The 27,647-nt window shown below is 38.4% G+C and overlaps 1 protein-coding gene across 6 annotated transcripts; it reads right to left on the reverse strand.

Annotated features, from left to right (window-relative positions):
- MTIF2 (mitochondrial translational initiation factor 2) lies at positions 1 to 26,444 on the reverse strand. 6 transcript variants are annotated; one of them, XM_029937371.1, is made up of 15 exons: positions 26,276 to 26,444; positions 25,753 to 26,001; positions 24,290 to 24,515; positions 23,806 to 23,917; positions 20,121 to 20,292; positions 19,473 to 19,633; positions 18,413 to 18,589; positions 16,476 to 16,615; positions 13,193 to 13,317; positions 11,235 to 11,439; positions 5,933 to 6,185; positions 4,998 to 5,138; positions 2,202 to 2,366; positions 929 to 1,069; positions 1 to 317 (listed from the first exon to the last, which is right to left on the reverse strand). In XM_029937371.1, the coding sequence occupies exons 3-15, from the start codon at positions 24,506 to 24,508 to the stop codon at positions 145 to 147; spliced, it is 2,184 nt and encodes a 727-aa protein (XP_029793231.1). In that variant the 5' UTR covers positions 24,509 to 24,515; positions 25,753 to 26,001; positions 26,276 to 26,444; the 3' UTR covers positions 1 to 144. The 6 variants fall into 6 exon arrangements, with proteins under 6 accessions (XP_029793231.1, XP_029793232.1, XP_029793230.1 ...); XM_029937372.1 differs by having other exon boundaries at positions 25,845 to 25,934; positions 26,276 to 26,443; XM_029937370.1 differs by having other exon boundaries at positions 25,845 to 26,001; positions 26,276 to 26,443.
- Positions 26,445 to 27,647: the final 1,203 nt, after the last annotated feature.

Here is a 27,647-nt window from a genome sequence, read left to right on the forward strand (position 1 = left end):
TTTGTTTATGTTTTTAAGTTTATTTTTTTTAACAATTGGCACCCAACACAGGTTCAAACTTCTAACCCTGAGATCAAGAGTCACATGTTCTATCCACTGAGCCAGCCAGGTGCCCCATTAATTGTTTACATTTTTAATGTAATTTTAAAATCCTGGATCCCAAGAAGTCTTGGCTGGAACTTCTTTTTCTTCATAACAAACAATTTCATCTCCCACTTTAAATTCTATCTTTTCTTCATCCAAACTGAGACCACAATCCATTCCAGTTTTGATGACTGAAATATCATCTTTATGGTGTTTCAATGAGGTTAATGAGCCTTAGGAAAATACAAAAACAAACAAGGTATAATGCCTGCTAAGTGCTATATAGTCAGGTGTTAAAAATTACACTGAAATCCTTAAATTTTATAGTCCTATCATGTTAAATGATAGAACTAAATACTGGGGAAACCAAAGAAAAATGGTTTGCTATAAACGATGTGGTTTATAAGGAAAGAACTAAATCTCCCATTTCAAAGGTTAGACTAACTACAGAGGATGGCACTGTATGTACTCGAAGGAGGAGATCATCCAGGATAAAAGACTAAAAGGTCAAGCAAGGTAAGCCAATACAATGCTGTGGATCAAGCGTAGGAGACAGAGCTGGAAAGGTACTTTGGGTCAATTTTTAGAAGTTTAGGAAATGAGATTACTGATTTATCAGGATTATTCCAGGGTATACAGATTACCAGGCAGGACTAAAAATCCTAGAGGGGACCTAAGGACTAGTGAGGAGGGGAGTCTGTCCACTGGCGATGAGGTCTGAGTTACCAAGAAGTAATAGTCTGAACCAGGATATGAGAGTGAAAGACTTCATTTAGATGGTTACGTGGAGTCTGGGTTTGAGTGGCTGGATTTAATGTTACAGAAACATTGTGATGTTGCTTACCCTTCCAAATAACGTGTCCGTTACGGATTAATTTAAATTTTTTTAGTTTTTCTAACTGACCCTTTTGGACTCTGCAGCCAGCCACAGGAACTTTTTTCTTCCCTTCTGTTACAGAGAAGGTAGCAAGTATAGAAGCCTCACCTTTAGAAAGAAGATAACATTAAGTGCACACAAAACAAAAGATACTGAGAAATACATAATTTCGCACATTCTGCAGAACAAGAATTAAAGGTGTGAGAAAAATACAAACTCATGCATTGAAAGAAATCCTGATTTTCTCTGATTCCACCAACTTCATTTTCCTGACCATTCTTAGAAACATAAACATGAAAATCCTTGGGTTTTCTTGGAAAAGAAAATCACAAAAATCTACCTGCTTGCCTAAAAAAATGAACAAGGGAAAAAGTGGAAATTCACTTTTTTAGCTGAAAATGCATTAAAAGGTAACATTACTGTCTGCTCCATGAAAACCTACTTTCAGCTGTCCCTTTATATATTTTTGAAGAGAGTATCTGTCATTCCTGTTTTTAATCTCCCCATTGGGAATTTATATTCTCTCAGCTTTAAGCTTAATTTTTTCACTGAAACTTAAATTTCAATAATGACATCATATCATACTATAATATACCAATTTACTGAGGTTAGTGTTATTTGGCTGATGGAAACCCTTGTAGGACTCAAAAGTTTTCCAAATTGTGTCTTAGCATAAGAACATACAAATCTCTGTATGATCATGTTTAGCAGATCAGAAAAGACAAATAAATCTCTGGACCATAAGAACAGATAAAACGATTCAGTCCATCTCAAATAAATATAGGCTTCCATCTGGCCAAGGAATATGCTAGAAATAATATCTAAAGACGTGATATATAAATGTAAAATTAAACTATTCTCACTGGATTTCTCAGCCAACTCCAGGACAAAACCAGTGGCTCCTTCCATAACACTATATGTAATCTTCACACCTCCCATCCCAGGCTAATTTGTGTGATAATTAGTTTTTGATGTCTAAACTTAAGAGCAAGTTCTTACTGCCTGCCTTATTTGCCTTGGTATCCTTAGGGCCAAAGCACAGGCTGCAGAGGACAGGGGTTTCCAATACATAGGAAGATATACTGAATATATCTATAGTAGTCATTTTTTCTAGGACACAGGCTATTTATTGGAACAGCAAAGGCATCTCAACAGTAAACTATAATTCCCCTAAACTCTGCTTTCAAGGGTTCTTTACAGCACCTAAAAGATGAATGTTTAATACTCAGTGAACACTCACCAATTGGGTGCTCTTCCACAATGCAGGGCAATCTGCTGCTCAGTTCCTCCTGCAAATCTTCAATTAGACGGTAAATGATTTTGTGAAGTTTAATTTTTACTCCTTTTTTTGTAGCAGACTTTTGGATAACATTGCCTGCATTCACATTGAAGCCATATATGACACCTGGCAAGCAGACAGAATCAATAAAGTAGCACAAATACTGTATAAAGGACTTTTCCTTCAAGCAGAAACAAATCTAAATAGTTACATTTTGGAGAGCCTGAGTGGCTCAGTCAATCTAAATGTCAAACTCTTGGTTGCAGCTCGGGCTGATCTTTTGGTTTGTGGGATTGAGCCCTGTTGTCTGGCTCCATGTTGACAGCACAGAGCCTGCTTTGGATTCTCTCTCTCCCTCTCTCTGCCCCTCCCCTGCTCACTTGTATGCTCTCTCTCTCAAACTTTTAAAAAAAAGTTTTAGGGGCACCTGGGCTCAATCAGTTAAGCATCTGACTTGGGCACAGTTCATGGGTTCAAGCCCCACATTGGGCTCTGTGCTGACAGCAAAAGTAGGGGAGATGAGAAATTCTGTAGTTTTTTTCTCATGAAAACTAGTAAATTCTCAAATTAATCAAAGGACTTTATAAATACTATTTGTGTCTTGTTTAACAAAGAAAATTTCTTTATAATTTTTATTTTTATTTTTTTTACTTTTTTTTTAATGTTTTATTTTGATACAAAGAGAGACAGAGCATGAGAGGGGGAGGGGCAGAGAGAGAGAAGGAAACACAGAACCGGAAGCAGGCTCCAGGCTCTGAGCTAGCTGTCAGCACAGAGCCTGATGCGGGGCTCGAACCCACAAGCGTGAGATCTGACCTGAGCCGAAGTCGGAGGCTTAACCGACTGAGCCACCCAGGCGCCCCTCTTTATAATTTTTAAACCCATTAATTTAAGAGACAAAAGTACCCATACTGTGTGCAATGCAGCATGCTAAACAAAACTTTGATTTTTATACCAGAGAAATAAGAAAACAAAAATTGAATAGGGTTGAAATATTATTACATTATTTTAATAACAATTATATTACTAAATTACAAACTTCTCTACAACTTTTTGTGGTCGGCTGGCCAAAAGAAGCTCAAAAATAGTTAGTAAATTGGTAAAGCTCAAGAGTTATTTAAGAAATGACAGTTGGTTAAGCGTCCGGCTTCAGCTCAGGCCATGATCTCACGGTTTGTGGGTTCGAGCCCCACGTCGGGCTCTGTGCTGACAGCTAGCTCAGAGCCTGGAGCCTGCTTCAGATTCTGTGTCTCCCTCTCTCTCTGACCCTCCGCTGCTCACACTGTCTCTGTCTCTCAAAAATAAATTGTAAAAAACCCCAAAAAACCATAAAAAAAGAGTTATTTAAGAAATGAAAAAGTTTCATGGAACTGACCATTTTACCAAAGAACTAATAATGTATTTAACTGCAAATACCTTAGAGGGAATAAAAAAAATGCAAAATATTTCTGCCTTAAACAAGGGATAAAAATGAAAGCAAACAAGTTAATCAAGAGAAAAACAAAAACACCTTCAAAGTTTTATCATTAAGAAATCATTCAACACACTATCTACATTACATAGTATAGTGCTAGGCTGGTCAATGCGTAGAAAATACTTCGAATTAACCAGCACTGGAGCACCTGGGTGGCTCAGTCAGTTAAGTGTCTGACTTCCGCTCAGGTCATGATCTTGCAGTTCACAATTTGGAGCCCCACATTGGGCTCTGTGCTGACAGCTCAGAACTTGAAGCCTGCTTCAGATTTTGTGTCTCCCTCTTTCTCTGTCCCTCCCCTATGTTGCGATAGCTCTCTCTCAAAAAGTAATAAAAACATTAAAAATTTTTTAAATTAAGAAATAAAAAATGAATTACTAAGCACTACTACTCAGAAGTAGAAGTAACATCTAATTCTAAATAACAGTCATGAAGTACCTCCTCCTAAGTGAGTCATTAATAAAATGTTGGTGACTTGCTAGGTGTGTTAGACTTAGTTAAAGTGAGTCATGAGTCATATATATCGTAATTTCAACTAATAAACAATCCAATCCCCCTACCTTATAGGCATTTAATTATAAAGCTAAGGTGCACCTAGATAGCTCAGTCAGTTAAGCCTCCAACTTTGGCTCAGGTCATGATCTTGTGGTGAGTTCAAGCCCCACATCAGGCTCTGTGCTGACAGCTCAGAGCCTGGAGCCTGCTTCAGATTCTGTGTCTTCCTCTCTGTCCTTCCCCTGCTCCTGTTCTGTCTCTGTCTCTCAAAAATAAATAAATGTTTAAAAAAAAAAAAAAAGCTAAAAACTGCTTCAATAGCACATATACAAAAGCTAAAAACAGCTTTTAATCTAGAGAGATTTATAAAATTATCAATAAACAACAGGTAGACAAAAGTAAAATATCAAGTAAAATACTGAAAAGACTGATTACAGGGTTAGGAGTATTCAAAGGTCTAAGTAAGAGATACAGAGAACCAACTTTGGATTGGATGGGAAGATGGGAAAGGCAGTAATTATCTTTAAAATATCTATATATATCTATATATAAACCTTCTGGGGCTTGGATGAGTTCCCCAAGGTTGCAGTGTGAGGACAATGAGTGAAGCTATGGCTGCAATACTGCACACCCCATTCGGCCCGATGGCTGGGACTCCACTAGAGCAGGAGGGTGACGCTGATAAGGGTATAGGGTAGCTTTACTAGCCAAGCTACAAAAGTCTGAAGGAAATGGTTCACAGTGTGTCTAGGGAACATAGTTAAACAAATGGAAAAAAGAATTCTTACCATGAAATGTTTCAGCAAGGTTAACATCATTTTCACTGATATCACCCACACCAAAATGTACTAACTGAAGTTCACACTCATGTGAAGCATCATAGGTATCCATAATGTTCACAATGGCCTCAACAGAACCATCAACATCACCTAAAAAAGTTTGAAATTACTGAGGTTAAGAGTTAGGCATTAACAGACACAAAAATGACAAAAATCTATTTAAAGTCACAATAGGAATAGCATTTACCACTTTTATTTAGGTTTAGCATTAGAAATATCTACTTAACTTAATATTAAGTATAATGAACCAAAAGTACACTTACAACAAAATCATCAAGAACAATGTTTATTAAAATCTCTTCCAGTGAGTCATGGTCTCACGGTTCATGAGTTCGAGCCCCACATCAGGCTCTCTGCTGTCAGCATGGACCCCACTTGGGATCCTCTGTCCCCCTCTCTGCCCCTCCCATGCTTGCGTTCTCTCTTCCTCTAAAAAACAAACATTAAAAGAAAACTGTCCCCCAGTGAGACACCAGCAAAAAGGAAAACAAAAGGTACAGTAACCTTCTAGTCATAAATAAGTCATAGGGATGTAATGTACAGTATAGTGACTATAGTTAATACTACTATATTACAAATTTGAAAGTTACTAAAAGAGTAGATCTTAAAAGTTCTTATCACAAGAAAAAAAAATTTTGTGACTATGTATGGTGATTAGACTTATAGTGGTGGTCTTTTTGCAAGATATACAAATATCAAATCATTATGCTATACACTTGAAACTAACATATGTTATATATCAATTACACATCAATAAAATAGATCCCTCAAAATTCCAAAATCATTTTAGCTTAAACCTAATGGCCCAAATTAATTGTGAGAATAAAAAACATATGTATTTATATTCTAAAAATGAGTTGTAAAGTAAATCTTTCCAAAGTCACCTTTAATAATTATAGGAAGTACATTTGAATCCCTTTCTTCTTTCTCTTTTTTCTTTAAGGGTTTTTGTTCTTTTTTTTCTTGGTACTTTAGAAATGATCGCTCCTTCCAGTGCAAAGTGCCATATTTCTCACGGGCTTTCCGATGTGCTTCTTGGTGTTCCTTTCGCTTTTCTTCTATTATTTTCAGATCCTCTTTGTTTTTCTCCTGTTCTTGCTCATGCTTCCGCCAGTTGACAACTTCACGTGCCCTAGACTTTATAGGGCAAAAAACAGGCATTATTAACTAAATAGAAACCAGTAACTTACAGATTAAAAGCTTGGTGTTTTTCCCCAACTTAGCTTAGCCTAACTCATATATGAAACCACTAATTTTATAAATTTTAATAAACTTATGAAACTTTAATCTAGGGGCTTTGCATATACATATGATTTAATTTTAAAATATTACCTCAAATTAAAAAAAAATTCTATAGCCAAATTCTAAAATGGCACCATTGCCCCTCTTACAGGCCCTTATAATCTATAATTTGTTAACACTAATATACTTATTTGGTAGATTAATACTTAAAATCACTATCCCATGACATACCATAGTAAAACTGGCAAAATACAAAGGTAAAGAGAAAATTCTGAAAGCAGGTAGGGACAAACAGGCCTTAACCTACAAGTATAGACACATAAGGGTAGTAGCAGACCTGCTCACTGAAACATAGCAGGGCAGAAGGGAGTGGCAAGAAATATTCAATGTGCTGAATAGGAAAAACATGTAGCCAAGGATCCTTTATCCAACAAGGCTGCCATTCAAAATAGGAGAAATAAAGGCTTTCCCAGACAAACAAAAACTAAAGGAGTTCATAACCACTAAACCAGCCCTGCAACATATCCTAAGGGGGGACCCTGTGAGTGGAAAGCAGCAAAGATTACAAAGGACCAGAGACAACACCACAAGCATGAAACCTACAGATAACACAATGACACTAAATCCCTACCTTTCAATAATAACTCTGAATGTGAATGGACTAAATGCCCCAATCAAAAAACACAGGGTATCAGAATGGATAAAAAAAAGAAGATCCATCTATATGCTGCTTACATGAGACACACTTTAGACCTGAAGACATCTTCAGATTGAAAGTAATGGGCTGGAGAACCATCTATCATGCTTTCGGATGTCAAAAGAAAACCTGAGTAGCCATACTTCATTCACACAAACTAGATTTTAAAACAAAGACTAGGGGCACCTGGGTGGCTTAGTCGGTTGGGCATCCGACTTTGGCTCAGGTCATGATCTCACATTTGTGGGTTTGAACTCCATGTTGGGCTCTGTGCTGACAGCTCAGAGCCTGGAGCCTGCTTTGGATTCTGTGTCTCATTCTGTCTCTGCCCATCCCCCACTTGTGTTCTGTCTCTCTCCGTCTCTCAAAATACTAAACAAATGTAAAAAATTTTTTTAAATAAAAAAATAAAGACTGTAAGAAGAGATAAAGAAGGCCATTAAGTTATAATTAAGGGGTTTATCCATCAAGAAGAGCTAATGATTATAAATGTTTATGCCCCTCACTTGGAAACACCCAAATATATAAATCAATTAATCACAAACATAAGCAAACTTATTGATATTAATACTGTTAATTGTAGGTGACTTTAAAACTCCACTTACAGCAATGGACAGACCACGTAGGCAGAAAATCAGTAAGGAAACAACAGCCTTGAATGATACACAGGCCAGATGGACTTGACAGATATATTCAGAACTTTTCATCCACAAGCAGCAGAATGTACATTACTCTCAAGTGCACATGGAACATTCTCCAAAACAGATCACAAACTGGGTCACAGAACAGCCTTCAACAAATATAAAAGGACTGAGATCATACCATACATATTTTCACAGCACAATGCTATGAAACTTGAAATCAACCCATAAGAACAAATTTGGAGAGCCTCCAAATACATGGAGGTTAAACAACATACTACTAAAGAATGATTGGGTTAACCAGGATATCAAAGAAGAAATTAAAAAAATATATGGAAGCAAATGAAAACAAAACACAACAGTCCAAAACCTTTGAGATGCAGCAAAGGCAGTCCTAAGAGGAAAATACATCACAATCCAGGCCTATCTCAGAAGCAAAAAAAATCCCAAATACAGATTATAACCTTACACCTAAAGGGACTATAAACAGAACACAAAGAAACTCCAAGCAGAAGAAGAAAAATAATAAGGATTACAGAAGAAATAAACAATATAAAATACAAAAAACCCCCCAGTAGAACAGATCAATAAATCTAAGAGCTGGTATTTTGAAAGAATAAACAAAAAGTCCTAGCCAGACTTCTCACAAAAAAGACAGAGGACCCAAATAGATAAAATCACAAATGAAAGAGGAGAGATCACAACCAACATCATAGAAATACAAAGAATTATTTGAGGTATGAAAAATTATACGCCAGTAAACTGGACAATCTGGAAGAAATGGACAAATTCCTAGACACTCACACACTCCCAAAACTCAAATAGGAAGAAATAGAAAATTTGAACACACTGATAACCAGTGAAGAAACTGAATCAGTTATCAAAAATCTCCCAACAAATATGAGTCCTGGGACAGATGGCTTCCAACAGGAATTCGACCAGACTTTTAAAGCAAAGTTAATACCTATTCTTCTCAAGCTGTTCCAAAAAAATAGAAACAGAAGGAAAGGTTCTGGACTATGAAGCCAGCATTATCTTCATTCCCAAACCAAACAAAGACCCCACTAAAAAGGAGAATTCCAGGCCAATATCCCTGATGAAGATGGATGTAAAAATTCTCAACAAGATACTAGCAAATCAAATTCAACATTATATTAAAAGAATTATTCACCATGATCAAGTGGGATTCATTCCTGAGCTGCAGGGCTGATTCAATACTCACAAATCAATGTGATACATCATGTTAATAAAACAAAGGATAAGAACCACATGATCCTTTCAATAGATGCAGAAAAAGCACTTGACAAAATATAGCATCCGTTCTTACTAAAAACTCTCAAGAAAGTCAGGATAGAAGGAACATACCTTCACATCATAAAAGCCATATATGAAAAGTTCACAGCTAATATCTTCCTTGATAGGGAAAAACTGAGAGCTTTCCCCCTGAGATCAGGAACATGACAGGGATGTCCACCCCTCGCCACTGTTGTTTAACAGGGTTGGAAGTCCTAGCGTCAGCAATCAGACAACAAAATGAACTAAAAGGCATCCAAACTGGCCAAGAAGTCAAACTTTCACTTTTCACAGATGACATGATACTTTACAAGGAAGACCCGAAAGTCTCCAACAAAAAACTGCTAGAACTGATATATGAATTCAGCAAAGTCACAGGATATAAAATCAATGTACAAAAATCGGTTGCATTTCTATACACCAATAATGAAGCAACAGAAAGAGATATCAAGGAATTGATCTCATTCACAATTGCACCAAGAACCATAAAATACCTAGGAATAAACCTAACCAAAGAGGTAAAAGATCTGTATGCTGAAAACTACAGAAAGCTTATGAAAGAAACTGAAGACACAAAGAAATGGAAAAATAGTCCATGCTTCTAGATTGGCAGAATAAATATTGTTAAAATGTCGATACTTACCCAAAGCAATCTACACATTCAGTGCAATTCCAATCAAAACAGCACCAGCATCCTTCTCAGCTAGAACAAACAATCCTAAAATTTGTATGGATCTACAAAAGACCCTGAACAGCTAAAGTAACATTGAAAAAGAAAACCAAAGCTGGAAGTATCACAATCCCAGACTTTAGCCTGTACTACAAAGCTATAATCATGAAGATAGTACAGTGTTGGCACAAAACAGGCACACAGACCAATGGAATAGAGAATCTAGAACTGGACCCACAAATGTATGGCCAACTAATCTTCGACAAAGCAAGGAAAGAGTACCCAATGGAAAAAAGCCAGTCTCTTTAGCAAATGGTGCTAGGAGAATTAGACACCAACATGCAGAAGAATGAAAGTGGACCACTTTCTTACATCATACACAAAAATAAATTCAAAATGGATGATAGACCTAAATGTGATACAGGAAACCATCAAAATCCTAAAGAAGAAAAGAGGCAGGAATCTCTTTGACCTCAGCTGCAGCAACTTCTTATTTAACATGTCTCTGAAAGCAAAAGAAATAAAAGCAAAAATGTTGGGACCTCATCAAGGTAAAAAGCTTCTGCACAGCAAATGAAACAATCAACAAAATAAAAGGCAACAAACGGAATGGGAGAAGATATTTGCAAATGACGTATTAGATAAAGGGTTTGTATCCAAAATCTATAAAGAACTTACCAAACTCAACACTCAAAAAACAAATAATCCAGTGAAGAAATGGGCAGAAGACAAATATATACCTTTCTAAAGAAGACCTCCAGATGGCCAACAGACACATGAAAAGATGTTCAATGTCACTCATCATCAGGGAAATACAAATCATAACCACACTGAGATACCACCTCACAACAGTCAGCATGGCTAAAATTAACTCAGGAAACAACAGATGTTGGTGAAGATGTGGAGAAAGGGGAGCCCTCTTGCACTGGTGGTGGGAATGCAAACTGCTGCCCCCACTGTGGAAAACAGTAAGAAGGTTTCTCAAAAAATTAAAATGGAATTACCCTATGACTCAGCAAAAGCACTACTAGGAATTTATCCAAAAGATACAGGAGTACGATTCATAGGGGCACATGTACCCCAGTGTTTATAGCAGCACTATCAACAATAGCCAAGTTATGGCAAGAGCCTAAATGTCCATCAACCGATGAATGGATAAAGAAGATATAATTTATATATATATAATGGAATACTACTTGGCAATGAGAAAGAATAAAATCTTGCCATTTGCAACAATGTGGATGGAACTGGAGGGTATGATGCTAAGTGAAATCAGTCAGAGAAAGACATATCTGGAATTTGGGAAACTTAACAGAAGACCATAGGGGAAGGGAAGGAAAAATAAGTTACACCCAGAGAGGGAGGCAAACCATAAGACTCTTAAATACAGAGAACAAACTGAGAGTTAACGGGGGGAGGGGATTGGGGGTGCAGGGAAAGTGAGTGATGGGCATTGAGGGCACGTGTTGGGATAAGCACTGGGTATCGTATGTAAAAGATGAATCGTGGGAATCCAATCCTGAAGCCAGGACTACACTGTATACAAGGTATGTTAGCTAACTTGACAATAATTTATTAAAACATAAAAAATTAAATAAAATCACTGTATCTTCTCTAATATATAGGAATTAAGCTTGATATACCTCAGATTCTACTTCAAGAATTTCATCTCCTGCAGACGGGAGGTCTCTCCAGCCTACAATTCCCACTGGCATGCTGGGATAGGCCTCATGGATTGGTTTTCCATTCTCATCAAACATTAAGCGTACTTTTGCCCAACTCTTTCCAGCAACCAGAATGGAACCTTTCCTCAAAGTTCCTCTTTGAATTATAGCTGTAGTAACAGGTCTAAAATGAAAATAAACATATATATATTCATAACGCCATAATCAGGAAGTAAGAGCACTTTCTTGAGTAGAGCAAAGATAGCTTTAGGAGACTTAAATATATATACTATGTACACACAGAGCTAATCCCACTACTTCTCAAGCAGTTTTTCATATTATAAAAACACTTCTATGTAATTGCCAAAAGGTAGAAGCAAACCAAATGCCCATCAACTGAACAGTATAGAAAATGCAGTGTATACATACAATGGAACATTATGCAACCTTACAAAAAAAAGAAAAAAGGAAAGCCCTGTCACATGCTTCAACATGAAGGAACCTACCTCAAGGACAATATGCTAAATGAAATAAGCCAGTCAATAAGGACAAATACTGTACCATTCTACTCATATGAAGCATCTAAAGTAGTGAAAAATCATAGAAACAGAAAATAGAAAGATAGCTGCCAAGGGTTGGGGGAAGGAAGGAGGGGAAATTAGTGTTTTATGGGTATTGAGTTTCAGTGGGGTTTTTTTGTTGTCTTTTCTTTGAGAGAGAGAGAGAGGGAGCAAGTGACCAAGTGGCAGAGAGAGAGGGAGAAAGAGAATCCTACCAGGACAGAGAGAGAGGGAGGGAGGAAGGGAGTGGGGGGAGAAGCAGGGCTCACCCAAAGCAGGGGCTCATTTTTTGTTTTATGTTTATTTATTTTTGAGAGACAGAGACAAAGTGCAAGCATGGAAGGGGCAGAGAGAGAGGGACACACAGAATCTGAAACAGGCGCCAGGCTCCTAGCTGTCAGCAGAGTCTGGCACAGGGCTTAAGCTCACAGACTGAGAGATAATGACCTGAGCTAAAGTCGGATGTAACAAACTGAGCCACCCAGGGGCCCTAGAGTTTCAGTTTTACAAGATTAAAAAGTTCTAGAGCTCTGTTGTACAACAATGAGAAAATACTTAATACTACTAAACTTAAAAATGGTTAAGATGGCAAATTTAATATTATGCTTCTTTTATCACACTTTAAAAAAAAACATTTCTTATCAGCTTATGGTAATGGAGGATGCAGATAGCTGAGTATTCTGATAGAAACCTAAGCTTCTTTTGGTAACTAATTTGTAAAGAAGTGAAACCTCCTGCTGATAGGGAGAAAAATTAAAGAGAAGAAGAATCCAAAGACCTTCCTAGATATTCTATTAATGGGTAAGGACACAAAGAATTTAGAAACCCTAAAGTGCAACAATTGCTATTTCATTCCAATTAGTCTATGAGGCTTTACTTTCTGATTCAGTTAAGCCAGTGGAGAAAATATTCAAACAAACTGGATTACTTCACCATTAAATGTGACTAGGAGATATATACAGATAATTGCTATGGTCTACTGATAACTGCATTTTTTAAAAATGTTCATTTATTTTTGAGAGAGAAAGAGTGCAAGCAGGGGAGGGGCAGAGAAAGAGGGAGACACAGAATCCGAAACAGGCTCCAGGCTCTGAGCTGTCAGCACAGAGCCAGATGCAGGGCTCGAACTCACAAACCATGAGATCACGACCCAAGGCAAAGTCGAACACTTAACCATCTGAGCCACCCAGAAGCCCCTGATAACTGCATTTTTATGTTCCATGTGCTCATGCAATAAAATGTTTTTCAAAACAAATGCTTTGAAAATATTGCTTATGTCTAACAATAATACACAATAAAAACAATGCATTATTATATAATCAAGTCACAAAAATAATGAAACAAATTATTAAAAAGCAAGCATTTTAACAGTCCTACCCTCTTCCTTTGTCCGTGAAAGATTCTATTACCGTTCCTTCTACTGGACCACTGGGGTCTGCTTTCAATTCTAACATTTCTGCCAGAGCAATTGTTGCCTCTGCCAAAGCCATCAGATTATCGCCCTTTAACAACAAAAAAGGGTGTCAATATACACTAATAAAATATTATACGTATATGTAAATACCACTGTCAGAAAACTAAATAATCCTAGAAAGTTATATTATACTTTTTTGAATCATCCAGTTAGAAAGAAGGAAGGAGGCCAAAAAAGGAGAAAGCAGAGAAGGAGGGAGGGAGGAAAAAACAAAGGAAGGAAAAACAAGAAAACTGGATCCAGGGACATATCTTTCAAGGAAGAATGGTGACTTTCTTTTTTTTTTTAATGCTTATTTATTTTTGAGAGAGAGAAAGAGAGAGGGAAAGAAACAGTGTGAATGTGGGGGAGGGGCAGTGAGAGAGGGAGACACAGAATCTGAAGCAGGCTCCGGGATCTGAGCTATCAGCACAGAGCCTGATGCAGGGCTCAAACTCATGAACCATGAGATCATGACCTGAGCCAAAGTCCAATGTTCATCCAACTGGCCCACCCAGCCACCCCAAGAATGGTGATTTTCTTAAAAGGAAGGTGATTAGTGGTGCTTGTTAATACTCTTTCAAAAACATGTTTCATGCATTCTCCTCCATCTGTCTCTACCACTGTGTTTTCTTCCTCTCACTTTCTTTACCATGCTACTTGACATTTGAAGTTCTACCCAACTGAATAAGCTTTCACATCTATTATTTCATTTGTTCCACTCAAGAATGCTGTAAAAAAAGAAGTAAATCAACCATTACTTCCTCCTATTAAATATATAAGGAGAAAAAGTACAGACTAGACCCAGGGTCTAAGATATATTCTGTAATTACCCAGCTGTGCAACTTAAGAATCACTTGACCTCCCTGGATCTCCTTTCCTCAGTTGTAAAATGAGGGAGCTAGATTAGATGCTTCTCTCACCTTTAATGATCTATGCTTACTATGCTTTCTAGGGCTCCAGGATCACACAGCAGATTAACTGGCAATGGCACTGGAACTGATGGCAATGACGGAGAGACTTTCCACTCTCTGTCAGCTAGAAGACTGCTCAGTTGTCAGAGTATAAGACAATGGAGACAAGTGTAAACAACACAAAACAATCCTCTGCTTACCCATTCCCATATTCCTAGCATTGCTTCCAAGTTACAAAATGCTGCTCTGAAAAGCAGAGCGGTGTGTTTCTTTACATGAAGTAGTCCTCTACCTCTACTTGGAAAAAAAGGCCTCATCTTTCTTTCTGCCACACCCTCCCAAATCCCTCCATTCCCCAGAAATCACCTCTGCCATGCCTCAGCAGCTTTACCTTTATCTACTCATCTCATGGTCTCTGGGCAGAAATGGTGGCTCTGTCTTCAAATGTTTTAATCTTGCCATCTGGCTTTCAGAGTGCAACAGCAATTGAAGTATAGTGGAAACATAACAAAGCAAGGTGGTATTACATGAGTTTCATGGAAAAAGGCATGGCTTTACTATTAATGAAGGCCTGATTGCTAAGCATCCTAGAGGTAACAAACTTAGGAAAATTAAAGATAAAATAAGGCTTCATCAGAGGAAGGTGGCCAAATACAGTACCATCCCCTAAGTGATCAGAAAAAAAAGTATTATATATTATGTATTAACCATGGAATAGGATAAGAATGGACAGAAAAGCAAATTGTTACTTAGTGGCAACCTGTACAGGAAAAGAGAACTGCAAAATGCTGTCACAAAGCAGGCACTCAGCTTCCTTGGTGTTTTTCAATCAGAAAAGAGTATTGGGTCCTTTAAAGGAAAACGGAGGGGAGACTGGGTGGCTCAGTTGGTTTTAAGCATCCAACTCTTGATTTCTGCTAAGGTTATGATTTCACGGTTCCTGGGATCTAGTCCCACTTCAGGTTCTGCCCTGATAGCACCAAGTCTGCTTAGGAATTCTCTCTTCCTCTCTCTCTGTCCCTCTCCAACTCACTCTCTAGCAAAAGAAATAAATATTAAAAAAGGAAAAAAAATGGAATTCATCATAAATAACAAAACATAGCAATTTTAATTCATGGGAACATTGAATCAATCAATAACAAACTAAACCCAAATGTTTGATCTTTATATTAGTGAAATTTTTCTGTTTAAAATTCTCTTAAATGCCCTAAAACCTATTCTATGTTTTTTCACTATAAAAACAAGTACAAATTGTTTTATTACAATTTGGATTTCATTTCTGCTTAAATCAGTCTTCAGCAGCTTACTATTTACCCTATACCTATAACATCCACCATGTGTTCTGATTCTAAGTACAGTTTCTCATAATAAGAAAAGCATTAGAGGCCGCTTGGGTGGCCCAGTTGGTTGGGCATCCAACTTCGGCTCAAGTCATGATCTTATTACTCATGAATTCGAACCATCATTGGGCTCTGTACTGATAGCTCAGAGCCTGGAGCCTACTTCAGATTCTGTCTCCATCTCTCTGACCCTCCCCTGCTGGCTCTTTGTCTCTCTCTCTCAAAAATATAAAAAATAAAACATAAAAAACAATTAAAAAAAAAAGAAAAGCATTAGGTCTGGACTTGACCACCCCCCCCCCCGCCCCCACTGTTCAGCTGTACATAACCCTGAACTGGTGACTGACCTCAGAAATTCTAATTTTTTTTTTCATTTTTTTAATGTTTGGTTTTATTTTTGATGGGGGCGGGGGGGCAGAAAGGGAGAGACAGGTTCCAAAGCAGGCTCTGGACTATCAGCAGAGAGCTGGACGCAAGGCTTGAACTCACGAAACCATGAGATCATGACCTGAGTCAATGTTGGACACTTAACCAACTGAACTACCCAGACAACCCAGAAAGTCTAATTTCTAATTTGCCAAACCAAGATAATGATGCTGGCCTTGCCTAGTACACAGAGGGTTTTTAAACAACAGAAATTAGGAGCACCTGGGTGGCTCAGTCACTTAAGCATCTGACTTCAGCTCAGGTCATGATCTCGTGTTTCACAAGTTAGAGCCCGTGTCATGCTCTGTGCTGGCAGCTCAGAGCCTGGAGCCTGCTTCTGATTCTGTGTGTCCTTCTCTCTCTGCCCCTCTCCTGCTTGTGCTCTGCCTCTCTCTCTCTCTCTCTCAAAAAATTAATTCATTAATTAATTTTAAAAACCGAGAAAATTCTATCTGTGCCGATGTTCAAGTATAATGCACGAAGAGCAGTCCGTTGGAACACGTCATCTCTGAGCCGCCTGCACTTACTGTGAGTGCAGAGATGTGCACTGCCTGAACGTCACCTCCATAGTCTTCACACACCACATCATGAGCTAGCAGTTCTTTCTTCACCTTTTCAGGATCAGCCTCAGTTTTGTCACATTTGTTTACAGCAAGGATGATAGGAACTGAAAGGAGAGTTAAAAAGAGTGCAAATGAGGACACTTTCAATTCTAGGTATTTACAATCAAAGACACCAACCTTTTCTGGCTTTCTCTTTACTGACTGGATGTACTAAACTAAAAGAAACACCTAAAAGACCTGCTATAGACCCTTTCATCTGCTTTCTGCACACAAAGAAGGATTCTGGATGTGAGATGTCAAAACTATAATTATAAGCAGATTCTGAATTAAGAATAAAAATCCTTAAGATGATAAAACAAACAAACAAAATTTTTAGGTAGAGAGGCCTATATTTAAACCTGAAAGCAAGATCAGCAACTACACTGAAGATAATCTGCAGGCAAAAAAAAGTCAAGAGAAGATTCTAATTTAATTCTAACACCACTAGATCATTTGCCTCATCTTTTGAGGAGCTATTAACTCATCGTAATCCACCATCTTACCCTGGAGTGAAATGAAGTAGCATCATTGCAAACTTTCTCTCAGGTTTTATAGCAATTATTTATATACACTTTAGTAACTGACATATAGATTTTCAGTAAATGTTTACTTAAGAAATGAACCAAATAATCTTGTAATCCACTTGTCTTTCATTAGAGAAATCACATAAAATGCCAGGAGATAATTCTCTGGTTGGATTTCACCAACTGTGCTACAATTTTCTCAGGTATCAAAGGAAGAGAAATTGAAAACAGAAACAAAAAAGTTATCCACAACCTCCTATATGAAAAAGTACATTCCATATGGCTGAGCTGGAACTGAAGGGGCAAGAGAACAGGAATAGAAAGCATGACGTAAGAAACTTATCCTATTTCAACCAACTGCAATGTTATGGGATCCCTGGCAAATTTATCACTCTTTTTTTTTTGTTATATTCCACAGAATCATTAGTACATTCCACAAAGGCAGTTTTGAGGACTTAAAAAAGAAAGAGAGTAACACTGGAAGCTAAAATGCCAGATTTCAAATGCGGACATATTGCAAATTAACTATAACTGCAGGTAGTTCCTGCCACTCACTGGTTCTTAGTTTTCATATTTTAAGTAAAGAACTAGCCTAGATAGTGATTCTCAAACTTATTTTTCTCTTGCCAACAAACATAGGGGAATATGATGTACTCCATCAGGTACATTTTCTCAAACAGCAGTATTTTCTCAGTGAGTGTAGGGTCATATCGAAGAATGAATTAACAAAGTATGTGTGCATGGCGGGGGCGGGGGGGCTATTACCATAGTTTCTAAATGGAGAAGTGATTTCCTAAAAGTTTCAATTGTATACCTTTGACCAAATAAGAATTTACATAAAGCATATGAAGGAAAACTTTCTCTTTAGAAAAGAATTCCAGATAATTAATGAACAAAGAGTAACAGAATTATAATATCACCATTTTACAACTCCTAATGTATTTTTCTGATGGATATATAGGAGTTTATTATTCAGTTCTTACTATTATAATTATTTAAAATTTCCATAACAAAGAAGTTTTTCAGAAGTCATTTGAGACTTAAATTTTCACACCATGCCAACTGAGTAAACAGTATTTGAAGGACTGTATTTACGGTCACAGGTCTCCAGTTGAATCCTGCTATACTCTCTTAGTAGTTACGTCTTGGGGAAAACAATTCAACCATCTTTGAATCATATCTGTAAATAGCTATAATAACCCTGGGATTGCCAGGTAGAGTCAATGAGCTACACGCAAAGGGCCCCAGAACAGTTAACTTTTTGTCACTAGCATAGATATTTAAAAGAAAAAAAAAAAGCAACTGCTTTCCTGATACACATAATCAGCCACAAGGTACCTTGAGCATCTTTGGCGTGCTCAATAGATTCTACAGTTTGCTTCATCACTCCGTCATCTGCAGCTACAACCAATATGACAATGTCAGTGACTTGGGCACCTCTGGCTCTCATTGCTGAGAAAGCAGCATGTCCTGGAGTATCAAGAAAGGTTATCTTTTCCCCAGAAGGCAGAGATACTGTGGAAACAGAAATTCAGAAAAACTAAGGACTCAAATATGCACTTCTTTAATACAAAGGAATATATGTGACATTATCAAAGAGAATCAGTAGTTCTTTAAAATAATTTATTCCTATTAATCTTAATTGGGAACAGTACAAATCATCTTTTCACACTGAAAAATGGTAATGAAGCAGTGAAGACTTCAGTGTTTTCTTTTCATGTTATAATTTCAAAGTAAAGCTCTTCATATTTTTAGAATATATTTTCATAAATGTACCAACTGGTACCTATTCTGGAGAGAGAACAGACTGACAGTTAAACAGGCAGTCTCCCCTTCATTAGCAAACATCAGCTGCACAACTTGTCTTAAGCAAAAGGCAAGTTGGTACATAGTCAGTAGCTCAGGATTTGAGCCCAAACTCAGCCTTGGGTGTAAATCCTGGCTTCACCACTATCTGCTGTATATCTTGAACAAATAACCTGTCCAAGCCTCAGCCTCCTTATCTGTAAACAGGGGTATTAATACCTACCTCGTGATGTTATTGTCAAGATGGAGATAAAGATAAAGCATGTAAATAAGGTGCTCACCACAACATACACCACCGTGCTGGGCACATGCTAGGTGCTCAGTAATGGCAGCTGTTATTTAATTATGATTAGCAACATTAGCATAACCAGGCATTGAAGACTTTGAAGCTCATTAAGCCAAACGAGCCAGAATAAAAAAGGTAATATAATTTTCTTCTTATAGAATGGTACAAAATAAGCTTTATTAACCACCCTGCTCTACATTAGACTTCCCTTTTACCTTGAATTTGTGTGTCTCATGCTAGGACACTTGGTTTAAGAAAACAGTACGTGGGATTCCCAAGCACACTGTAAGGTAATTTGTGTCATACCAAGAAAGGCACCAATGTGCTGAGTGATGCCTCCAGCTTCCATTGCTGCCACTTGAGTTTTTCGCAGTTTGTCAAGTAACGTCGTTTTCCCATGATCAACATGGCCCATTACAGTAACAACTGGGGACCTTGGGGTTAATAAAGCTGGATCTGCCTGAGGCCTACAATTAACAGCAAAGGAGTTTCATTTCTTAAATATCTTTATAGCCAATGAAGTGGTTTGCAGTCATCTCTGTGAACTACCACTAACAATAAAACCCAACATTCAGCTTTGATTAGATAGAACTTTCTTTCTGTTCCACACATACAATAACCTGTGTGTATATACATATATATACTATATATATATATAGTCAGATATAGCTGGCATCTTCAAAACAACAAACAAAAACAGAATAAAAATTTAAATTCAGGATCAATATATACACTTGGCAAACTAAGAAAAATAACCTTTGGAGTTTTATAACCTGAATATACTTAAACACTATGATGTTTTAAACACTTTGCTTTAAACACTTTGAAGAAAAGTATAATCTACACTCTCACAGCATTTTAATTGCAAAAAAAATTTTACGGCAAATCTTTCCAATATAAAGTGCAAATAAGCCCAGTGGTCTCCTTTCCACAGAATACATGGTTAAGTTTTACCTTCTTACAGCATCTTTATTTTCTCTGACCTTGTCCTGTTTTAATTTGCTCCATTTTAATTTCATCCCCATCTTCTTTACCACTTCTTTGATCCAGACTTCATCTAAATGTGAGTGTGCTTCTAGTGAATCTATGTCAATGGCAGTGTTCATTAAAGCTTCATACACACAATCTGGGAGGGACAGAAAAAATCTTTTAGGATCATGAATTAAATGTTCACAAAAGTGAACTCTATTAATAAATCTTAATATAAACAGTACACTCAGTGAGAAGAATAACTATGTAAGCTGTTCCTCTAATGTTAACAAATCACAAACAAGCTGAAAATAATCTTTAAAGTATGATTCATTTATATTAACATTTCTGCATATTCATAAATATTTCAGTATTTATGCACCTTAAAATTATCTGAAACACCAATAAAACATCACAGTGCATGTTGTATATATTTAATATTGAACAGGTCTTTGAAAACTTGTAGTTACACATGTCATGCGTATACAAATGTTTATGTATATATAGTTGATTCTCCTTATTTGCAAGGGTGCTGTTCTCTAAACTCGCCACGAATACTGAATTAGCAATTACTAAACCATCACTCCAAGGGAAAATATAAGGTTAGTAGATTCCTTCAGCCCCTGGTCACATCTTCAGTAGCCAATCAATACATACCTTGTTTTATGTTTTTCTGTTTTAAGAAACTTTATTTAATATATACTGTTGATTGCTTAACACTGAATGTACAGCCAAAAGCACTAAAAACACTGCATGAACAAAGCGTATGTAACACATGTATTTTCTCTGTGAAGCACACTACAGCCTTCTTGTAGTTGGTAACACTAAACAGCACTTCACCACTATGCTTAGGAGCCATTTTAGTCAGCAAAATCAACAAAAAGCATAAAAATGTAAAAAGATGGCATGAATAAGCCACAAAATGACACTTGTTTACAGCATGAGAGCTAAAGCAAGAAGGCAGAATGTTGCCTTGTTGACCCTCAGCTAGGAATGTGTGACCAGGCAACTCCAATACTTGACTGCTCCACACATGTCCAGGAATGACTGCAAAAGCATTGTGAATACTGATTTGGGAGCTATAAATATATTTTAGAGAATCTGCCAATACAGAATCCGCAGATAACGAGGATCATTTGTATGTACACACACACACACACACACACACACACACACACACACACACACACACTTATTTATTTATTTATATATTTAGGGTCTCCAAAAGGTCTTGAAATATAAGAAAAATATATACTTGGTATTCTATTTTATATAGTATGCTTTGTTTTCATTTCAGTCATATTTCCCTGTGGATGATAAATGAATCTATGTTAATGTAATAAGTAGTTTTATGTTTCTAGACTTTCAATCACCCTTTAAATACATATTTTGAGGGTTGCCTGGGTGGCTCAGTCACCCAGTTAAGCATCTGACTTCAGTTCAGGTCATGATCTCATGGCTCGTGAGTTTGAGCCCCACGTCGGGTTACAGATTCTGTGTCTCCTTCTCTCTCTCTGCCCAGCCCCCACTCGTGTCTGTCTGCCTGTCTCTCTTTCTCAAATATAAATAAACACTTAAAAAAATTTAAATAGGGGTGCCTGGGTGGCTCAGTTAGTTGAGCATCGACTTCAGCTCAGGTCATGATCTCACGGTTCCTGAGTCTGAGCCCTACATTGGGCTCTGTGCTGAGAGCTCAGAGCCTGGAGCCTGCTTCGGATTCTATGTCTCCCCCTCTCTGTGCCCCTCCCATGATCATACACTGTCTCTCTCTGTCTCTAAATGATAAATAAACATTCAAAAAAATTTTTAAAGACATTTAAAAAATTTAAATATATATTTTCAGAGATAGATATGAAAGAAAAACATTATACTAAAAGAATATTCTATTCAGTAGTGTGCAGGTAAATGTTCACTCAAAAGACTTTCTTTAAAAAAAATCCCTGATTATTATATATAGCATTTCCTAATTTCAACAGTGCAAATACTCCCATGATGGGTGATTTTAGCTATCAACACGAAGTCACTGAACACAGAGATGTAAAGAGATGCGCAGTAGCATACCACTATATAGAATTTCCACCATAACGGTACACTGGCACAAATCACCTCAAGAACACAGAAGATAGCAAAATGCAGTAAAATAAAAAAGAAGAGTTATTCTTTTTCAAGTTTATTTATATATTTTAAGAGGAGAGGAGGGGCAGAGAGAGAAAGAGAAAGAGAGAGAATCCCAAGCAGGCTCTGACCTGTCTGCACAGAGCCCTACATGGGGATCAATCTCACAAGCCATGAGATCATGACCTGAGCCAAAATCAAGAGTCAGATGCTTTACCAACTGAGCCATCCAGGTGCCCCAAGAGTGAAGGGGCTTAATGAGTATTGGTCACCTTTGTTTATGATTTAATTTTTTAATGGAAGCTCACAAACTCCCTTACAAATTAGCAACTGCCTCAAAAGTTGGTGCAAGCCAGCTCCACACATCATTGATCCTACTCTGTAATAATGCCGAGACACCCTCTCCTATATATAATCCCCACAACATCCTTTCCCAAGGAAATATATTTTAAAAGAATGGTACAGGGGCGCCTGGGTGGCTCAGTCGGTTAAGCGTCCGGCTTTGGCTCAGGTCATGATCTCACGGTTAGTGGGGTCAAGCCCTGCATCGGGCTCTGTGCTGACAGCTAGCTGGAGCCTGCTTTGGATTCTGTGTCTCCCTCTCTCTCTGACCCTCCCCTGCTCATGCTGTGTCTCTCTGTCTCTCTCCCTCTCTCAAAAAAAAGAGTTAAGAGAAAAAAATCAGGAAATTCTACAACAAAAGGACACTAAGTATAGAGTGCTTCAGTCCAAATATATTCTTTGGACTTATTCTGCACTGAGTGTGGAGCCTCCTTAAGATTCTCTCCCCTGCCTCTCTCCTCTCCCCCACACCTCTGCCCTTCCCTGGCTCATAGGGTGCGCACATGCACACTCTCTCTCTCAGAAAAAAACAAACTCAGGGCGCATGCGTGGCTCAGCTGGCTAAGCATCTGACTTCAGCTCAGGTTATGATCTCTCGGCCTGTGAGCTCAAGCTCCACTGTCAGGTTCTGTGCTGTCAGCGTAGGGCCTCCTTCAGTTCCTGTCTCCCTCTCCTTCCTCCCCTCTCCAGCTCATGCTTTCTCTCTGTCTCAAAATTAAAAACATTTTTAAAAAGGCTTTTTTAAAATTAACTCATTTAAATAGTTTGGGGCACTTGGGTGGCTCAGTCGGTTAAGCGACCAACTCTTGATGTGGGCTCAGGTCATGGTCCGACAGTCTGTGAGATCAAGCCCCGCAGAGTGCTGACAGCATGGAGTCCACCTGGGATTCTCTCTCCCCTCTCTCTTTCTGCACCTCCTCTGTTCATGCACTCTTCTCAAAATAAAGAAAGAAACTTAAAAGCCTGCAGAATTGCTGAGAAAGAAGGGTTAGTTCAGATAAATCTTTTCCACTTTTATTAAAAGCAAAATCTGAGAGATCTATTTTTGGCAAAGACAGAATAAACGAATTAGAGTTTGTGACCTAAAGTGAAAGCTATTAGAATGATCTGATATCTTTTTAAACCATCGGTCTGATTTTCATCTTTGAATGCCTTAGTCTCAATGAAGATAAGACACCAGGTACCCATGTTCCCATACAAGTGTCTGACCCACCTATGTCTTTTTCCATTGCTCTGGCCAGTTCCTCAGTAGTCATTCCAATCCATACCTCCACTTCCTTTTTGGATTTTGATGAAGATAATGGAGATCTCTGTGCTCTTTCTCCCTATTAAAAATTCAGAATGCAACAGAAGGAAGAAAAAACTTTACATGAAAATGTAGATGTATTCTGGAATATCTCTACCACAATCACAGTTCCTATTTCTACCAACTAACACTCCCATGAGCAGTTAAACCTTACACTAAAATTTAAAATCCTGCATTCTTCATTCACTATTATATACTGATTTCCCAGTAATCAAATTCATCCACATTACTGAACAACACACTAAAACTTCCTTTCTTCACAAAGATTTACTGCCTCACATGTAGCATTAAGGAATAAAGACAAACTACTCAAAATGGATTTCTGCTCGGGGCTATAGGAACTTTGATCTCAGACCAAATACTACAGTAACGAATAGAAATCTGTAACTACCTTCTTTGTTACTAGAAGCCTATATTGAGATAAAGCCACCCCAATGATTGCGTCTGTTTGCCAGGGCCGGAAGCAGAGCTGAGTTGTCCATACTGGATAGGCAGATGAAAACACAGGACTCCACTGCACTAACATTCTTCTGTTAGACAGGCTGTGCAGCTGCCTAAAGACGGTGTGAAATCGTATCAAATTCTCCAATTTCAATATCTTCTGGTTCATGTTTTCCCTGGAAAAAGTTTTAACATAATATTTGGGTAAATATTAAAATCAAGTTAGCAAGTATTAACTACTACATGAAAAGCACTGTGCTAGAGTTACAACAATGACTAATGCGGGGTTTCTACCGTGAAAGAATTCACATTCTAACCAGGCAGAATTCCACAAAAAGTACTCTCTAGATGTGAACCATCATTATTATTAATGTCTCCACTCTGATAGAACTGAAATACAACTTATAAAGGATTTTTTTCATTCTTGAAACACCAACTAACAAAATCACAATGAGAGTGATTTTTCTAAAATGCAAATTTGAACTCATCAGCTCTTTACTGAACATCCTCCAGTAGCAGTTCATTACCCGTTTCATGTGCAACTTCAATATGTGCTCTGTAAGGATTCGTTATCTGCCCTCTGCTAACCTCTCACTTCATCGCTTACACCCTTATAGCCCCTCACTCCTATCTCCAAGCTTCTGTTATTCTGACACCCCACCCCCATAATCTTCAATGGCCTGTCATCTAATTTTGAACCTTTGCTTATGCTCTCTACCTGAAACTGTCTTCTTTCAACCCTCACCATTTTTCTCTCTTCCTACCATCCCCTCCCCCTCCAAAAATGAATGCTTTAGAGTGGGAAGAAGACACTTCATAAATATCTATTGAATAATGCCTTTTGAATATTATTCTTGGAATGAAAGGAGACTTAATAGAGAGAAAACTGCAACAGAACTCTATTAGTGTAGTTCAGAATTCAGTAGTATAATTACTTTTCTACTTGAATTTTCCATTCCTTCTGCTCTCAGGACTGCATTTCTACAGTGTTGCTTTACAGTTTTTAAGGAAAGGAGCAACTAAAATAATGTGAGGTGTACATTTTCTCCTCAGCAAACATTTCCTGAGTACCATCTTTCAGACATTGTGTAAGGATGTTGATTCAAAGTTTAATAAACCAGCGTCCCTTCCTTCAGAGTTTACTGTTCCAATATAATGATTCTAGGGCACAATAAACCTCAAGAATGGCACATTTTAAAATGTTTATTTAGGTACATGTCCCTAGACTAAGAAGTAAAGGGATTCCTTTAGGAAACATTTTTAAAATGATTCTAAATCAGACGCGAGAAGGGCATAGATTAATGGAATGGGAAGAAAGGCCCTATATGGAGATTAACCAAAAAACAGACAGCTGAGGCAGGAATTAGAAAACACGCTGGTGACAATAATCCACGTGTGAAAACTGGAAGGTACCTTATTTACTACTTATTCCACACTCCTCATGTTATAGAAAAGGAAAATGGGGGGAGTCCAGAGAGATCAAAAAGATTTCTCCAATGTCATACCACCAGTTAACGGAGTCAGGCCTAGAACCCAGGCTGTCTTGACTCCCAATTCGGTGTTCTTTCGCAGCTAGGATACCCTTGTCATGGAATCTGAAAAGAGATGTTGGTCTGTTGGTGGAAACGTCTGAATATAACAGCAGTCAGCCTTGGAACTTATCTGAAAGGTAAAAAGAAGTCATTGTAGAAGAATGACGGCTCTGGAGTGGCTTCGCCTTAGGCCCAGGGCAGGCGCGACGCGCGAGGAGAGGAAGGCAGCCGACCGCTTCTGGGAAAATAACGCTTTCGCTAAAACTCAGGCAGGGTACGCAGGGATTAAATGCAACGCGGAAAGGCTTCCGATTTCGCTCCGTGTTTACGATCGGTGCCCCTGACTCTTCAGGGCAAACAATACGCGCCCCCCCGGGACGACCCGGCCAAGGAAACCCACTCACTTCGCTGCTACATTAGGTCGGGGGTGTCCGGATTCTGAAGTAAGGCGGAGATCACCTTGCAGACCCGGACTGCAATCCGACGGTCCGTCCCCGAAACAGTTCCCGAGGAACTTCCGGTGTCGCCGGAAAAGGTCCTTCCCGGAATTCGGAAGTCAGGACCCGGTGTAGTGGCTGCGGCGGCCGGGACTGGCTTTGTACCTTGGTGCCCCGCCGAGCGCCCGGGGGCGGGGCGGGGAGTAGGCACTACTTCTACCTGCGGCCACCTACCGGGGTGAGCAGCGCGACGGCGGTCACTTGTGCACTTCCCTCCCGATTCTGAGGAGTCACTGTTACTCTGGGATTTGAGGGGCCTTGGTGCCGAAATTAGGAGAAATAGTATGCTTGTAAAAGACACATACCTAACAGAAAGGGGGAAATGCGAGGGAACGTGGTGGTAGAACCAGGTAGTATTTTCAGTTAGGCGCTTTCTCTGTCAAATGTCGCCTCGTTTATGGGTAGCCAGCGTTGGGTCCAGTCTCAGCTCCTTCCCAGTTGCGTAAGCTTATGGACATTATGTGAACTCTGTGCCTCGGTTCTGCACTATGGTAATGACAGCAGGTAGAATAGCAGTAAGGTTTATAAGAGCACCTGGTTCATAATAAGGGTTTGCTGTTGCCAATATTACGGCCCCTCCCAGACCCTTCCACACCTTGATTGGACATTATGTCTTCTGGCCTGTCTCCTTGACCACAACCTCCACCACTTCTCAAGTGTATAAGTATTGTTTTATCTCTGTCCTCAAGGTCTAACACTACCGTAGGCTAATGATATGCTACAGAAGAGTTTCTTAACTCAAAAGCATACTTAATGTTACCTCCCTCCCAAAATCTGGCCTCCTAACCATGCCCTTTCTCCCCACTTTTTATTTTTTTCTTTCCAGTGCCTGCCACAGGTGTGCAGTTAGTGTGGCTGAATGATTAAATGGAAACCTGTGTCCTGGAAATTTCTTTAAATGAAACTGACACCCAAACACTTGAAAACTATTAAAGTCCATTCCATTTTCTGTCATTTTATGTACATTTACAGACACCCACTGCAATGCAATTTCTGCAAGAAATTGTTCTTTGTTCTCTTATTTGCTTTACCAAGCACTTGAAAAACTAGCAGAAATCCATTGGTAGAATACCAAAGTAGGGGTCATATCTTTTTCCCCCCCCGTTTTAAGTGAAAATAATTGAGAATTTTCTAATCATGAAGATAATACTAAGGTAGAAAACTCACCCAATATGCCCCCAACCCAAATATAGAGAGAAAGTGGCTAAAAAGCAAACGAAAGAATGAGGGCAGTTAAAAGAACAGAGGAGCCAAACTGAAAGAACTCCCAATGTCCAAA

Source organism: Suricata suricatta, chromosome 4, assembly GCF_006229205.1.
Source record: "Suricata suricatta isolate VVHF042 chromosome 4, meerkat_22Aug2017_6uvM2_HiC, whole genome shotgun sequence".
In the NCBI taxonomy this organism is placed as follows: Eukaryota; Metazoa; Chordata; class Mammalia; order Carnivora; family Herpestidae; genus Suricata; species Suricata suricatta.

Coding starts and splice junctions, on each gene's coding strand:
- MTIF2 (XM_029937371.1), bottom strand. CDS start 24,508: ATGAACCAGAAGATATTGAAATTGGAGAATTTGATACGATTTCACACC. Junction 19,634..20,120: donor AATAAAGATGCTGTAAGAAG/GTAAAACTTAAC, acceptor TGTTAATTGTAG/GCCTCAGGCAGATCCAGCTT. Junction 18,590..19,472: donor GCACATTGGTGCCTTTCTTG/GTATGACACAAA, acceptor CTGTTTCCACAG/TATCTCTGCCTTCTGGGGAA.